Raw genomic sequence first — 17,656 nt, forward strand, 5'->3', positions numbered from 1 at the left:
TTCAGAACTAGGAAAGTCTTGAACTCTATGTGCTATCATCCTGGGGAGTGTCCTAGGATTTGGGGAAGGTAAAATTCAGCATTAACGTAACAACCTGCAAATACCGTAGAATTCACCACTCCTCTCCCTCCCTGTTTCTTGTGAACCCTGATGTCAGTGAACTGCTTATAAATTCACTTTGCATGCTCTAAATACATACACATTTTTCTTTTTGTAGGATGATTTTATTATATCGAGTGGTACATTTCATTTTATTTGCCTCAGTTTCCAGTGGTAAGTAGAGCTTAAGCTCAGATAAGAATTGGAAACAGCTTAATTTCCTGCTTTGAAGACTGGAAAACAGAAGGGCTTATCTACAGGCCCACACCATCTACTCCACGGAAGGACATTAAATCATTTTATTTTTCACTTAAGGGCTCCAGGGGTTTTCAAAACAGGGAGGGCAATTAAAGAACAGGAATTGGTCATAAGAGTAGTAATCTGGGTCCATATGTATAAGTCATATCCAAATCTGCATCAGTCATGACAAGTTTGGTGGTAATTATTACTTTCTTTGCATCGCATGGGGGGATTTCCGTGGACCATGAGAACACTTCTAGGTGCAAACAGACTCTTAACTAATGAGGGGCCGCCTTGCAACTCCAAGGAAGCCGCCCGGAGCTTGGGGAGAGGGGGCAGGTTTCTGTTCACCTCTGGGTCACTCTTGGGTAGCTGCAAATCTTGGAGAAAATTATCCTATATGCAGAGGTTATAGTTGGGTAAGTTAGAAGGCGTATGTGGTGGGTTTTGAGCACAGGCTGTGGCAGGGATCCTTGACTCTCTTTTTCCCCAGAGATCTCTTTGGACTGCGTTCTCAGAGTCATGTTTTCGAAGGCGTAAAGTAAAAATACAAAGGATTGCCGAGAAAATCAATTGTATTGCAATATCGTTAGTGAAAATGTAAAAACAAAACGAAACGAAACAAAACCTGTTACAAAAATAGATGTGCTTCTTATTGACACATGATGTAACAAGATTTAGCGGTGGGTCTAAAACTGCAAAGTAATTATCACCACCGAGCTGGTGATATTATTTGAGGATATTGGCAGCTGTCATGTTTTCTTTTTAAATCTGTAATCTTAGTATGACAAAGCAGATACTGTGAACATTGTGGTTTGTTGCATTAATGATGGAAGGCTGTATCACGTTTTGGGTAGAGATTAGTGAAAATAAAGTTGGAATTTTCCCCATCCAAGACCCTGGCTAAATCTAGTGATAGTTTTAGTGATAGTTTTCACTGCTCTGTACCTACGTACTTTCCCACATACTCATTGGTATGTTTGTTACTACGATAAATATTTGAGTTATATTTTATCCTTCCCAAAGTATTTCATTTTTACTATAAGTGTATGTATACATTTATATATATATATAGCATGCATATGCTACATATATGAAAGATATTAAGAAGCCTTCTTAATGGCAGTGTACTAAGATTAAAAACTACAACCTTTTTTTTCAGTGACTGAGTAATAATGACCCAAAGAGCCATAAGCTAGAATATTAAATATCTCTTTCTAGAAACGGAAAAAAAAATCGTTTCTTGTCCTTTTGGCTAAGATCAAGGGTAGAAACAGAAAAAAAAAAATGGGTTTTATCCAACTTAGCTTTTAAAAACATACCTGTGTGTGGTTTCAGCTGGAATGGGAATTCAGATATTTTTCTGAGAATCTACAGTTCCTGTTCCTAAACTGGCCCATTTTAAATAGTGAGGTGATACAGTGTATCACAGCCAGGGCCATCAAACACTATTGAAAAACCATCACTCTGGATCTTTTGTTTCATATAAACAAGGAATTTTGACAAACAAGCAACAGGGAAAGGGAAAAGCAGGCGGCCCCTTCCAGACTTGGATGTGACCCTAAGGAACATCTTTGGCCAGGAAAGCTCTGAGAAACTATTCAGTTACCCGCAAAGCACCCTCATCTCCAAGATAATCCCTCAGAAGCACAGTTCCATCGAGGCAAATGTGCCATTTTGCGATTTCTTTTTCTGTCTGAGGCTGCTCATCCAATCAACCAACATCAAAGTGTTGATTGCTCTGATTTCCAAGTTCAGGCGCATTTCCTGGGAAGTAGACCTACTTCGCTTGCCTTTGTGAGATTATTATCTAATTCGATACGTGCAACTAAAGCCCCCAATAATTCATGCCACGTATTACATCACAGAATGTGTGACTAAGCTGTTCACAGATACCGGCTTTCAAGGAGGAGACGTGACTACCATTTTCACACCAAGCGCCAAGCACTGTCAGCTTATTTGCACCCACCATCCGAGATGTCTGCTTTTCACCTTCATGGCTGAATCGTCGTCGGAAGATCCTACCAGATGGTAAATGTTCGCGTTTCTGCACAGAGGAAGTAGCTTTCCGGGTTGATTACTTACCAATAAGTATTCATCTACCATTTTAGAAAATGGAAGGTTAATGATGGGAAAACACGTGGTCCTTCAATTGAAATATTAAGTATTGCAGGAAAAAAAATCGTGCCCAGGCAGATCAGGGAGGAGCAGACATGCCTCTCAGTGTGGACTTTCTAGCTCCTCTGTGGTCTAGATTTTAGCGGTACTCTTATTTCTCTCCGCTGTTATTACGCCTCTTAATCGTTTTGTTCCTTGCTTTTTGATTCATTATTGATATTTGATATTATTCAAACCGGTGCTTTTCCTTCAATTATTTTATTAGAAAATAAATATTTATGGGGCGCCTGGGTGGCTCAGTCGGTTAAGCGGCCGACTTCGGCTCAGGTCAGGATCTCGCGGTCCGTGAGTTCGAGCCCCGTGTCGGGCTCTGGGCTGATGGCTCGGAGCCTGGAGCCTGTTTCCGATTCTGTGTCTCCCTCTCTCTCTGACCCTCCCCCGTTCATGCTCTGTCTCTCTCTGTCCCAAAAATAAATAAAAAAAGTTGAAAAAAAATTTTTTTAAATAAATAAATAAATAAATGTTAAAAAAAATCTTTTTTTTTTTAATATTTATAAATGTAGTTTGAAAGAACAGCACAGTGATCCCCTGTCACCACCAAGTTTTTTGTTCGCCATTTGTGCCTTATCTATATCTATCTATCATCTGTCTGTCTATCTTTCTATTTAACCATTTGAAATAATTTGAAAACATTATAACATTTTACTCCTAAATATTTCAACATACCTTTTCCTACATAAAGGAAACGATTGTAACAAGAACCCCTTTATAACATCTCAGGTGTCCCCCAAATAAAATTTATAGCTATTAACCAGTATTAATAGCTATATCTGTATAGGACACTTGGGGACACCTGGCTGGCTCGGTCGGTTAAGTGTCCGACTCTTGGTTTTGGCTCACGTCATGATCTCATGCTTTCATGAGACTGAGCCCCACATTGGGCTCTATGCTGACAGTATGGAGCCTGCTTGGGTTTCTCTCCCTCTCTCTCTCTCTCTCTCTCTGTGTGTGCCTCCTCTGCTTCCGCTTTCTCTCTCTCTCTCAAAACAAATAGATAAAAACATTAAAAAGACTTTTAGGACATTCCATCCACCACTTTTGTTTCCATGTTGAACTTGAACATTCAAAGATGAAGCTTTACTACAGAGGTAAGTAATCAACATGTTTGTGTATTATTGCTGCATTCATAGATATTTACATAGTATCCTTAACTTAAAAAATTACTACTCTGGAGTCTACAACAAGGGTTGGCAAACTTTTTCTTGACAAAGCCGGGGTTGAATATTTTAGCAATGATGGATCCAGAAGCAAAGTCAAAGATATTATAGAAGTACATCTATAACTATTTAAAATGTAACCATTTAGCAATAAGACTCCATTCTCGGCTGATGGGCTGCAAAAAACAGGCAGAGGGCTGCTTGACCAACGGGCCATAGTTCACTCCTGTTTCCAGTTAGTAGGGAAAACTGTAGGTGAGCTCTTAAGTGAAGGGATGTTAGAATGGAAAAAAACAAACAAACAGCTTTGCTAAGAAAATATTTGTTTTGGCATCAGATAGAGCAGTTTGTTTCTTTGTCTCTGATTTTCTGTGTGCTGACTTTTAAGATCCACTATTTTAAAACGTAAGTTCTCACGCAGGTTTACTTGTATCCTGAAAGACAGTGTAACAGAAACACTGCCAAGGGTGAATATGACAGGAGCAATTTCTGGATATTCTTTCAAGCAATGCCCACATCAAATAAGTGGTAAGATGTCCTATTAGAATTCGTAAACACTTAGTTACTATGATATATATATATATATATAGTTATATCACATATGCTTTTATGGCTATAAAACAAAACCCTGCGGTGTGGACTTAGAGTCTCCTAATGAAGTTCTTTAAGGGAAGAGTCAAAGCTAGCACGCACACTCTGTCCCCCCTTCATTAAAATTTACCCAACTAGAAGGACACGTCTTACTGTATCAGTTCTCATCATTCATCTTTCTCTTCCCAGCTTAAAGTTTTATATAGGAGTCCATATTTTTGTAATGTTTATTTATTTGTGAGGCAGAGAGAGAGACAGAGCCTGGAGCCTGAGCAGGGGAAGGGCAGGGAGAGAGGGAGACACAGACTCCGAAGCAGGCTCCAGGCTCTGAGCCGTCAGCACAGAGCCCGACGCGGGGCTCGAACTCACGTGCTGTGAGATCATGACCTGAGCCAAAGTCAGACGCTTAACCAGCTGAGCCACCCAGGCGCCCCTGTAAGTCCATACTAAACATATTACTTCGAATCAAAGGAGCAACTAGGAAGGTTGAGACGACACTTAACCGTCCAAAGATCCTCCAATAGGTTAGCGGATCAATCAGTCAGTGGAGTTAAGGAGACAAGGGAGGCCAGGGCAGAAAGTTAACACAGCAATTTACAAGTCTAATACTATTGCGCCATAAGAAGGGCATTTTCATTCTTTTTCTGCTTCCATGTGAGTGTAGAAGTTAAGCAGATGAAGATGAAAACAAAGGATTTCTGAGAAAAAGTGACTGGAAGAGTTGAAAGAGTAAGTCAGGAAGGGCAGTTGCTAACGTAGCACCGTTCAGGTTGGCTCTGGAGTCTGGAAGACCGCCACGTTGTCTGCTTTTGTCTCCAGCTTGCCACAGGAATATGTACGTGGACCTGGACATGAAGGGCATGAACTATAAGAGCTTGATGACCAGGGATGCCCAGGAATGCCAAGAGAGATGCACAAATGATGTGCACTGTCACTTTTTCACATATGCAACGAAGCAGTTTCCAAGCACGGAGCATCGGTGAGTGAGCCGTAGGCTGAGCCCGCGGACAGTGAGTAGATCGTCGCATTGTCTGATGGAAAACAAAATTTCTCCTCGACTTGATGCCAGAATTTTTGTTTTCAGCCCCCAAACGACATTTCTAGAACAAGTACAGTGCTAATAGTTTTCTTCACAGAAAGCAGCAGAAATGCATTTCCTTTATGTTAAGGACTCTGTCTTTTTACTGACATTGTTGTATCTGCTTCACCCATCGCCTGGCTAATTTAAAAAGTGATACGTTTCTTAATTGGAAGTTTTGAGACAGTTACAGTTGATCTGACTGCGTCATTCCCAGCCTAAGGATTATAGAACCGAAGGGAAAACCTACTCAGACCTCTCTAAGTAAGAGTTCCTTATCTAAGACAGAATAACTGAAGCCCATGTGAAGTGTTTTAAAATCCACCCCAAACTGGATTTTGAAATATGCTGGAGATAAATGTGTGAGAATGTAGAAATGACCTGATCTCTAATGACGAATCGGTGTTCTCGTTAAAAAAAAAATTTTTTTAGGGAAAAAAAATATCACTAACTTTTATATTTAGAAATTTCTGAGATGTTCTAGGGTTGTATAGGAAACCACACTGATCTAGAACCCAACAAAAAAAGGAGAACTAAGTTTAAATGACCATTATTTGGATTCCCTTTTGGGTTTTTCCATGCCACTCTCCACATTCACAAGGAGGTGAATAATATAAATAATAATAAAGCATCCGTCACTCCTTCCAAAAACGACGACGATAAAACCGAATGCTCAGATTTAGAAGTAAGTTTTCACGTTTTGTGTTTGGCTCAGCTCAAGCTACATCTTCTTAACATATTTCATGTCTGAGACTTGACACGACAGGGACAGCACGCCAGGAAATGGGGAGTAGAGAAGGGCTTGAGAATTCATTACTTCCTCCCTCCGATTCTTCAGGCCGTCATCTCTCCAAAGGTGTCATTTAAGTGATGAAAACTAGAATTGACAAAATTCAGGGGCCCCCCAGGTCCTGGCAGAGGAAGGACTCAAGTCCTGCTGTCCAGCATCAGCTTGATGCTTTTCAGAGCAGATCCTCAGCTGTCAGCCCAGGAACTCTCTAGACTGGAATTTCGTATCGTCTCATGTTGTTTCCTACATGTATTTCGACGAGTAAAACATTTTCCCATTTTTGTTTTCATTCAGAAACATTTGTCTGCTGAAGTACACCCACATGGGGACACCAACCAGAATAATGAAGCTCACTAAAGTGGTCTCCGGATTTTCACTAAAATCCTGTGCGCTTTCTAAGCTGGGTAACTGTTACTTTCTCGGCGAGGTGGTTTAACCATTAAATAGTAGGTGCGGGTGGTAGGGATGAGGGGCCTGACTTAGGACACCCATGTGCGCCCCCTGGTGAAATGGACCAAATGATCTTTTACCTTCTTCGTGTGAAAAATGTCATCATGTCCCATGTAATTAGAGCGATATTTGAATTTAAAGTGTAAAATAATCACTCCAGTTTTCCGAATGAAAAAAATTTAAAGAGCTCGGGATAAACAAACTGTGAAAAGAATTGTTGTTAAGATTTTAGGTTCAACTTTAGGCTCACTGCAAAATGGAGGGGAAAGTATGGGTGTCCCATAGACCCCTGCCCCGGGGCACATGCACAGGTTCCCTTATTATCAACACCCCCCGCCCCCACCAGAGTGGTACATTTGTTATAATCGATTGACATACATTGACGCATCATAATCGCCCCAGAGCCTGCAGCTTACATTCCAGTTCATTCTTGGTGTTGTATATTCCATGGGTTTGGATAAGTGTATAATGATATCTATCTATCATCACGGTATCGTACAGAGAATTTCTACTGCCCTAAAAACCTCCTCCGTGCTTGGCCCACTCATCCCTCTTCACCCCGCAACAAACTTTTTATATGGAATTTACAAATACTCTAGCTGGGATTTTACTGATTGTATTGGGGAGTTGATTTCTTAAACATGGTTTCTTCTGTCGTACAGCTTGTATCAGGGACGTTTTCCCTAGTACGGCATTTGCAGACAGTAACATCGGCAGTGTCATGGCTCCGGATGTCTTTGTCTGTCGCCGCATTTGTACTCACCACCCCAGTTGTCTGTTTTTTACCTTCCTTTCTCAAGAATGGCCAAAAGAATCTGAAAGGTAAGGAATTAAGATGAAGATTCACGCCTTAAGATGGCCGATTAAGGTCCATCCTTTAAAAACTTCTGAGCAGCTACACATTTAATCTAAATGTCTGCAGAGGACAGGCCAAAGTTGCCGGGAAGAATGCCTAGCCCCTCTCTCTTTGCATTCGCCACCTGATGACCGCAAACCTGAGGTTACCGAGGACTCTTGTTTTCTTGAGCTGAGGGAGGTCTCTGCCTGCAGCAAAGGGAGGGTTGTCTCGTTCTGAACGGAGTAAAGAACATAAGGATGACCCTCAAGGGGCAACTTAGTCCAGTGCCCAGTTGGAGATCAGTGAACCTAGAGTAGAAAGGGCTGGGAGTATCAGGGAAATGTCAAATCCGAAGTGAAGAGAGGTGGAAAGGAAGGCCTATATTAATGGAATTGGGGGTAATTGTGGAGGGGTACTTGAGAATTGAGATGCTGTTTTCCTACCGATGGGTACCAATCCAGGAAACCATGCTGAAACGTGGGAAAGGTCTTTGATCATTAAAGGGATATCTGCTGGGGTTGTTGTTCCTCATTAATAAGATTCACTAAAGCAAACAAACAAACAAAAACAAGAAACCAAAAACCCCCACTTAAGAGTGCTTCAGAATCTCGATGCTCTATATTATCTGAATGGGAATTCTCAGAGCCCCCGGTATTTGCCTGACTTGGCTGTTTGTGTGAGGAATGGGTCCCCCAGAATCCAGCTGGGTTAGGCCCTTGAGGTCCTTGTCCGTCAAGCAAGCCTGGTTTTCCATTGAGTGACTTTTGGAAGCACTAGTTTGGTCCCATGAAAATATATCTGTTACTTTCATTTACTCAACGATATAATTTATTTGGTGCCTACTGCATACGAGCCACTGTTCTAAACACCAGGGATACCACTAGTGAACGATAGAGACGAAAACCCTGCCCTACTTGGACAAGAGTGGAAGTGATAGAGAAGTCATCAGGTTGGGATGTATTGTCCAATGGGGAGGCAATAACATCTGTTGACTGGTTGTCTGCTCTGAAGGAAAGAGTCAGTGAGAGCTCTTAGACTTTTGGCCCAAGGAATCGAAAGGATAAAAATACCCATGACTGGGATGCAGATTTCATGAGGCGCAGATTTCAAGAGGGAAGAGATGCCCAGGGGACCTCCAGAGAGAAATGTTGATCTGGAAGTTGTAAAGGGAAATCTTGAACTAAGAGGAGAGGTTTGTGTTCTGGATCTGTGTCTGGGTGTCACTAGCATAACCGCTGGTAATTGAAGGGACTGAATGCAGTCAGAGAAGAAAGGGGGTTCAAAGACTGCATTATAAATGGCACAAATTAGAAAGATGCCTAATCACTGCTCATTTTCTTTTTTTACTCCTTTTATAACATTCCCGGTCAATACCTGTAAGAGGGGTAAAACACTGGATCCTCAATACAGGGTGAGAGAGGAACATGAGTGCTAGAAGCCAAGACTTGGCTTTTTAAATTGAAATTAATTAAAATTAAATAGAACTAAATAGTCATCTCTTCAGCTGTATTAGCCACATTTCAAGTGCTCAGTAGCCACATGTGATTAGGGGCTATTGAATTGGGTGGCACGGGCATGGACCGTGTCCATCATTGCAGAAAACTCTATTGGACAGCACTGCTCTAGACTGTGATTTGGGGCTAATCAGGAAAAGTTGTTTTGTTCCAAGAAGAGGCTGCTTGTACGGAGCCTGTGATGAATGCCATTTATCCGCGTCTGAGCCTGAAGCAACTCTGGATAGCAGATTTCTCCAGAGCATGAAAGTTACGGAATCTTTGAAATGGGCGAGGAGTGTTGAAAAAGAGGAGAGAAAGAAGGAAAATGGTAGGAACACTGGCGATAGAAACAGCTCAGAAAACTTTTGTGGAGGCAAGTGGTATCCTGTTGAAGACCTGTCTACAACCTATGGATCATGGGGTCTGACTCAGTGATGTATGAAGAGTACTTACAAAATGAGAAATTGTTCACTCTTAAACACACCAACATGAGTTGACTTTTGTACGTGTTATAAAAACGGTTCTTTTCTTTGATATGTGTTACATGATCCATTTACATTCCCTCCTCCCCCCCCCCTTTTTTTCTGTTAGAAATCTTTGTCTCCTAAAAACATCTGAAAGTGGATTGCCAAGTACACGCATTAAGAAGGACAAAGCTCTTTCTGGTTTCAGTCTGCAAACCTGCAGGCACAGTGTCCCAGGTAAACAATGGAGCCACTCTCTCCTGATCAAGACCAACAAAACCTAGGTCGACTCGTGGTAAGTTTGGTGTCTTGTACCTGATGTGTGATTTCCTGCCTAGTGTTCTGTCATTCCTCATTTTACCACGACACTGATTTCTTGGGAGAAGAACTGGACATTGTTGACGTGAAAGGGCACGAAGCCTGCCAGAAAATGTGTACCGACTCCATCCGCTGCCAGTTTTTTACCTATTCGCCATCTCCAGAATCTTGCAACGGAGGGAAGTAAGACGTACAAAGAGTTGCACAGATACTCCCGTCCCATCTCCTCGAGGGGGGTGTTATGTTTATACTCTTCTGTTTCCCACCTGCAGGGGTAAATGTTACTTAAAACTCTCTTCAAATGGATCTCCAACGAAAATACTTCATGGGAGAGGAGGCATCTCTGGATATACGTTAAGGTTATGTAAAATGGATAATGGTGAGTTTAATGGCACGCGAGAAAATACATCTGAAGAAGTTATTTTATAACAAATGTATCATGACTCTCAGCGTCAATAGTAACCGCAAAGGGGAGAAAATTAGTACAATAACCAACTTAGATACAATTTTCTGTTAGTTTTACTCCTGTCATCCAGGCTGACCATGTTTTAGTGGTAAATATTGGGCCTCAACTAAACTCTGCATTACCTAATATTAAGTGAGTATGGGTTTTAATTGGACACATGTATACAGTTTATGGTGAGACTCAGGCTCAGTCAACACTTTTATGTTCAATTCCTACTATGAAGGCTATCTTTCTTATTATCCTTGAAGATTGAGTATCGGTCAGGAATTTGGTTAATCAGATTATTTATTTTCTGTCCATTGGCCATTACTTGGTATTTAGTTGAAACATAAATAACTACCATATGTTTGAAAAAATTTGTATGTATTCTAGAAATAAAGTAGCTCCCCTTCAGGGGTCTTCATTGTTTCAGATCCCCTGCAAGTATTCTGCATACTTATGAATATTGGCAAAAATTTACAGTAAAACTCTATTTATTTAGAACAATGAGTGTCACAGGGTGGAAAGAAAATAAAAAGATTCTCTAGATTAAACAAGACCTACAATATGTGTAAAATGTGATACAAATTACACTGAAAATAAGATCAGCTGTGGCCAATTCTAGGGGCTAATTTCTGAGCATAGTACTGAGGGATGGTTTGTGGGCAAACAGAATGATCTCCAGACAGAATCTCCAACAGGAAACAACATTATCGCACTTTTCTCTAAATTACCGTAATAACCTATGATGGCTTTAGTGCTTACTAATTCACATAAAACTACATATTTTAGACTTTTTTCTTGCTTAATGTCCGATATTATAATGTACTATCAATTTAAGATTCAACTGAGATTTAATGAGTAAAATAGAAGTGATGATTATAATTTGTAACAGTTTTCAGAGTATAAAAATCTTCTGTGTCAGAATTATTTCTCTACTGAGAGGAGAGTAAATCCTTAACTTCTGAGAACTTGTTTTGTAACATGTACAATATTGTGTTCAATCTAACATCCTAACGAGGAAACCATGCCTTCCTGGAGTACAGAGGGATCTGATGGCCCAAACTCCTTTAAAATGCCAGAATTATTTCTCTACTGAGAGGAGAGTAAATCCTTAACTTCTGAGAACTTGTTTTGTAACATGTACAATATTGTGTCCAATCTAACGTCCTAACGAGGAAACCATGCCTTCCTGGAGTACAGAGGGATCTGATGGCCCAAACTCCTTTAAAAAGCCAGTCAATTAAGGTGTATCTCCTATATTCTGTTTTCCTTACAATATATTTATCTAAGAAGGAGCATTTATGATAATTCTGTTGTCTTCGTTCTGCTAAGCACCAGAAGGGACGCTTGGCAGATGTTGTTGTCAGTGATGTTGACGTAGTTTCTAAAATGGGAACCAACACTCAACACTTGAACCCATCCCCCACTTTCCTTTCATTATGTTCTTCTCTGATGAATGTATAGATTCTGGCGTATGAAGGCTACAGAATATATCAGGTGGAGATTGATAGCTGAGGCAGAGAATACAAGATAAAGGAAAAGAAAATCTTAAGACTTTTTAGTGCACCTTCTGAAACTAGATAATTAGGTTTTCCTGCACTACATCCGATGAAATAATACCCTAATGGGAGGGGATATATAACTGAGGTGACTCTCATATCTTACGCTATCATTGGCCTTCAACGTAACTTTCTGAAGATACAGAGGAATTGCTATCAAAAGAAATGTTTCCTAACACAAAATCTAATGCTAAACACAGATATTTGCAGCATTTTGTTTGAACTGAGAGACAAAATAGAATGAACATCAAGACCTATCATTTGTCCCTAAGAAAGGCACTATTGAATTGTTTATAACGTATTTTAGTTACTGTATACCCATTCATTTTCCTAAACTTTGCCTTTCCTCGTAAATCACAAGGGCTTCCCTGTAATTCCAGAATCTAGTCAAAATCTTCAAAATGTTTCTCTGAAACGAATCTCACCCTATCCACCCTCAGGTGAGAACACTTTTCTCAGTGTGCCAGCCTGTTTAAGCTTTCACAAACACACCCAGCTTGTTTCTGCCTCTGCTTGCTACCAACTAGAGTTTTCTTCAAGACTCCTCTCTTCCTATCTGAAGTTTGCCCCAGGATTGTATGTCTATTTTCCTGTTCAGAAAAGAAAGTCCTAGAGAGATTGTTCTACACCCACACAAAACCAGGGAACAGACCATCAAGGACTTGGCTTTTTTTTTTTTAATTTTTTTTAAGTTTATTTATTTTTGAGACAGAGAGAGACAGAGCATGAGCAGGGGAGGGGCAGAGAGAGAGGGAGGCACAGAAGCTGAAGCAGCTTCCAGGGTCTGAGCTGTCAGCACAGAACCTGACACGGGGCTCAAACTCACGAACTGTGAAATCATGACCTGAGCCGAAGTCGGACGCTTAACCGACTGAGCCACCCAGGCGCCCCAAGGACTTGGCTTTTGACTGCTGACCCTTTTGCTAACTTCACACTCCTCCTCCTGTAGCTAAGGACATGAAGCCTCCCTGGTCCTCTGAGCCATGCTAGTCTAAGTGTGGTCTGGGTATAGCATGTTGACATCAGCAGTGAGCCTGCTAGAAAGAATTTCAGCAACCTCCCGCCCCCACGCTGGATCAGAATCAGCATTTTAAAAGATAACCAGGTGATCCATATGCACATTAAAGTATGAGAAGCATTGCTCTAGAATACTATCGTCCCGGAACACCTCATTCCAATTCCATCTAGGTTACTGGGGCAGATCTGGCCAGGGCTCCCATTGGCAGGGTGGGTTCTCATTTGGCGTGCCAGGAAGTAGGAGCAAAAAGGACCATCCTGCCCAGGGCAGCTAAGACAGGAGGAAACAGAGGGGGTAAAGGTGAATCAAAGTGCTTGGAAAGTATCAAGGGTTGAACCGGGAGAACCCCAAACTGTCAACAAAGCCAAAAGGAGAAGCAGTTCACAGACAGAAGAGCAGCCCATGCTTGGATGGTGCCCAGCTGGAGCAGGAGACTCTGGGACCAAAGGTCAGCCTGAGCGGAAGAAGATAGGAATTGGACAAAAGCTGTAAACTGAGAGGAGGGTGCTCACTTTTCTTTATGACAGTATTCCTCCAATTTCAGCAGGGCGGGTTGACGTTCAGATTTCTAGGCTCCGTTGTCCAAGTTTCTGATCTACTGGGTCTGAGGGGAGCTCAAGAAGTTGCATCTCTAAGAAATTCCCGAGTGCTGCGATGGGTCCAAGGGCCACGCTTGACAACTGCTTTAAGAGAACCATCAGGGTTAGCAGATGAGGGAGGAGAAGACTGCCACGCAGGACCAGATGAGACATTCTTTGGGAGCATGTCATTAGGAGGTGACTTAGTCATGCAATTTTCCTGTGCAAGCTTTGCTTGCTGAGTTGATTATAAAATTTCTTCAAGTCAAGGTCGTGATAAGGTACTGAATCGAGGGCAGGTTTTCTTCTCTTTCTGCCTGAAGGGACATAACTGCTGATGGAAAAGGAAGACTTAGGAAGCCACTCATTGCAACCCTTCTGTTGTAGTGTGTACGACCAAAATCAAGCCCAGAATTGTTGGAGGAGAGGCATCTGTTCATGGTGAGTGGCCATGGCAGATAACTCTGCATATCACATCACCTGCCCAGAGACACCTGTGTGGAGGCTCCATCATTGGAAACCAGTGGATACTAACAGCTGCCCACTGTTTGATTGGGTCAGTACCATTACCGATTTTATTAGTTCCCCGGGGATCGCCCGTATACTGAAATCTGTCATTAGCATTTTAGTAAATATTTTAAAAATGTAAATTACCCTATTTGCTACATTAAATCCCTGTAGTTAAAAAAAAAAAGGCAAAAAGAACAGTTATGGTCTACCAGCATCAGATTAGGTGTAGGAATATGATGGCATATTATTCTGCTTTCCCATTTAAATGCATCCACATGCCCAGGGGTGTTCTTGTTATTTCCCATCAGAACATATCATCTGTGCTTGTCTTGGCATCAGGTCCAGAGCCAAACACAATGAAAATTTCCCCTTCTCTAAATTTGTCGTTCTCTCTCTCCATCTTTCCCTCCTCTCCTCTCCCCTCTCCCTCTGCTCCCTTCCCCTCCCCTCCTTCTCCTTCTTGCCCTCCCCCTCCTCCTCTCTCCTCTCTCCTCTCTCCTCTCTCCTCTCTCCTCTCTCTCTCTCCACCCCCCAACCCCACTGCCACGTTTCCAAATACAGAAGGAAGAGTTCATTACGTATCCTCAGATTGGATTCCCTACTTAGGTCAATTTTAATATTGGCCAAACCTAAAAGCTCCATCAGGAGAGTATATGTATTCCAGGGAATTTTAGTTGGCCAAACTTCCTCTTTGCACTTTGGTATTCTCTGAGTTTCCAGACATGGTTTTGTGTGTTTGTTTTTGTTTATACTTATGTTATAACTCAAAGATATGTTTGAAGTCAATAGCCTCCTTTACCTTTTACCTTTTCCATATGGGAAAATGGAGTACAAGAAAATCCAAGTGAATTTCTCAGGTTGATAGGTAATCAATGGTAGGGTTGAAACTAACACCCGGAACTCTTCATGGTGGGGGACGGGGGGAGTCAGGGGGCGGAAGGGAGGAGGAGAGAGAAAGAGAGCGTGAGTGTGTTTGTGTGTGTGTGTGTGTGTGTGTGTGTGTGTGTGTGTGTTGGAGGGTGAAAAGAGCATTCATTCATTTTTATGTGTTTAATATAGTAAATGCTCACCCAGGACCTTCTACAGGAGGAATATGTGAATGAAAAATTTTAGCATGAAATCACTTCTTTCCGACAAAAAGTCTGCCGCCAGAAGAAAATATTAGTAATAGCTAGGTAAATAACAGTATAGCTCAAATGTTTGGGAATCATTTGGTAATGAAAATTTCTTTTCCTCTATTGTTTATTCCTTAGGTTAGAGTCACCTAAAATCTTGCGTGTCTATAGTGGAATTTTAAATCAATCAGAAGTTAAAAAGGACACAGCTTTCTTTGGGGTTCAAGAAATAATAATTCATGATCAATATGAAATGGCAGAAAGTGGGTATGATATTGCCTTGTTGAAACTGGAAACAGCAATGAATTATACAGGTGTGTCGAATTTTAAATGGAAAGTTCTCTACAATGATGGCCTAGATGTATTGTTTAACACTGCCAGGTTCATGGCCGGAGCCCCACAATCTCCAGGTGGTATGATCATGAGAGAGGGGCTACTAAGCTACTCTTTTAGTCTGCTAAGACCGGTGCTGTTCCCTGATCGTTAAATCTTACTATGGGGTGTGGGTGAAGCGCTGAGTTTTCTCCAGGATTCTTCAGGTTCACAGAATGACCCAACTCTATAATATATTGGAATATTAAAATGACCTATATCTCCCTTTTAGGGGCAAGGGTCAGAATGAGTAGGCAATTTCTACAGGGTCAACAGACCTGGTTAAAGAGACGAAGTTAGGAGGGAGGGCTGTGCCTTTTCTCTTCCTTGTTCCCTCGTCCCAGGATACGTGATGTAGAACGCTGAACACAAGGAGAGAAAGTAAATGACGATGAGGCACAGCCCGAATACAATAGAGAACACACTGAATAGTAGAAAGTGAAAGAAGGGAGTCTCTCCTGGGAGAGAAGATGTATTTTGTTTCTGATGACTAAACTATGACTTTTAAAATTTAGATGCTCAGAGACCCATATGTCTACCTTCCAAAGGAGATCGAAGTATAATATACGCTGAGTGCTGGGTGACTGGATGGGGGTACAGAAAACTAGGAGGTAAGAAACCATGTTTCTGTGTGTGCTCCACCCTAAAGATAAAGAACATGGTCTCGTCTTAACCTTTTCTGCTCTGTCAAGTCCCACAGCTAAAATGTGAGTAAAATAATCACATTCTTCAGCTACAGAAAGCATGCTAATGAAGAATGAAGAGACAAAATTACCCAAGTGAGGAGGATCCCCTGTCTGTTTGATTGGAAATTTTAAATATGACAATCTCTTTAATGACTAATTTTTTGTAATGAAGTTTAGTGTGAAACCTAGCACTTTTTTATTAAATGTCATAGCCTGTTATCCAATTATTTTCTCTGGGAGGTAATTCCAGTCAGAGCCATGCTTAGTTTTAAACTGAATGTTAAGAAACAATTTATTCTCTATAACTCTGTAGTTATAAAAGGTCTAGGAGGTAAACCTAGTATTTTTTTTTTCTTTCTAGATTTTTGTATCGGTACGCTTTTGATTTTAAACATACGTGTTTATATTATATATGTGATTATTCCAGTCACAAACCAAAAATTTTTTTCAGACAAAATACAAAATACTCTCCAGAAAGCCAACGTACCCTTGGTGACAACCGAAGAGTGCCAGACAAGATACAGAGGGCACAAAATAACCAATAAGATGCTCTGTGCAGGCTACCGAGAAGGAGGGAAGGATGCTTGTAAGGTAAGAGTGTTTTCGGCCATTGAATATATTCACATGAGAATGTTTAATGCATTTAAGGAGTCTTCTTAAATGGTTCCTGGAGCAGGGAACCACGGTCAATTTGTTTTGCTTACAGTGAAGTTTATCAAAGGGCCAAGAACAGAATTTTAAATGAAATCACTCTGAGACCCATGCATTTAAGATGAGAAGCATCTGAACCGATCCGTGCACCTTTTTTTTTCTGCCCCCCCCCATCACAGGGAGACTCGGGGGGCCCCCTGTCCTGTAAACACAACGACGTCTGGCACTTGGTGGGCATCACCAGCTGGGGAGAAGGCTGCGGTCAGAGGGAACGGCCCGGGGTTTACACCAATGTGGTTGAGTACGTGGACTGGATTTTGGAGAAAACTCAAGAGGTGTGAAAGAGTCCCCAGATGTCATTTGACCCCTGAAAGGCAAACCAGAGTCTTCCCGGGAGGAGGGTTTTGATTTGACTGAAGAAGACAGACACCGAGCCGCCATGTTCCTCCGCGGGATCCAGGGTCAAGACAGTAAGGCGTTGAGGGGCCTTGGTATTTGTGAGCCACACATCAAAAGACACAAGCTGTCATTTCCACAATTCCCATTGTATGCTAATCATAGTTTGTTTTCAGCATCCAGTCTCTTGCCTTTTGATCACACCTTACTGAGCCAAAGAAATCCGAGACGGTGGTATTTTTTAAGATTAAAGGATTGCCAGATATACCAGGAAAGAAGCGAGTTGTGTCACCGGAGGCTCGGGTAGAGCGGCCAAAGCAACCACCATAAAGAGATTTGTTAGGTGAGAAATGGGGGCTGGAGAGAATGGGGACAAGGACCGTCACCATCAACTTGCAAGAATCCGTACTCTGCCTACGTGAGTATCCTCCTTCTGTAAAGGAGGAACTTGATGAGATTCAATGGCATGTTTTCAGAATGATCAGGAATCTTTGTCATTTCAACTTTTAATATGTTTCTGAATTAGTTTGGGTAGACATAAGCCATCAGCGAGCATGAATGTGGACTCCAGAATTTCTGTATGGGAAAGGATTAAAGATAGTAGTTTACCTGGAAGTGGTAGCT

General features: G+C 41.5%; 1 protein-coding gene across 1 annotated transcript; it reads left to right on the forward strand.

Annotated features, from left to right (window-relative positions):
• The first annotated feature begins 218 nt into the window (after positions 1–218).
• Positions 219–17,298, forward strand: F11 (coagulation factor XI). Its single transcript, XM_042933831.1, has 14 exons — positions 219–273; positions 2,208–2,370; positions 4,096–4,202; positions 5,085–5,244; positions 6,428–6,537; positions 7,246–7,405; positions 9,509–9,618; positions 9,720–9,882; positions 9,972–10,078; positions 13,690–13,858; positions 15,066–15,241; positions 15,815–15,910; positions 16,437–16,576; positions 16,816–17,298. Exons 1-14 carry the CDS (start codon positions 219–221, stop codon positions 16,975–16,977), a joined length of 1,878 nt encoding a protein of 625 aa, XP_042789765.1. The 3' UTR covers positions 16,978–17,298.
• The last annotated feature ends 358 nt before the right edge of the window (positions 17,299–17,656 follow it).

Source organism: Panthera leo, chromosome B1 (genome assembly GCF_018350215.1).
Source record: "Panthera leo isolate Ple1 chromosome B1, P.leo_Ple1_pat1.1, whole genome shotgun sequence".
Classification (NCBI taxonomy): domain Eukaryota; kingdom Metazoa; phylum Chordata; class Mammalia; order Carnivora; family Felidae; genus Panthera; species Panthera leo.

Excerpts from the sequence above, each read along its gene's own strand:
- F11 (XM_042933831.1), top strand. The coding sequence starts at position 219 with ATGATTTTATTATATCGAGTGGTACATTTCATTTTATTTGCCTCAGTT. Across the intron at positions 6,538-7,245 it reads CTGTGCGCTTTCTAAGCTGG|CTTGTATCAGGGACGTTTTC; the intron begins GTAACTGTTACT and ends TCTGTCGTACAG. Across the intron at positions 9,619-9,719 it reads CTGCAGGCACAGTGTCCCAG|TGTTCTGTCATTCCTCATTT; the intron begins GTAAACAATGGA and ends TTTCCTGCCTAG.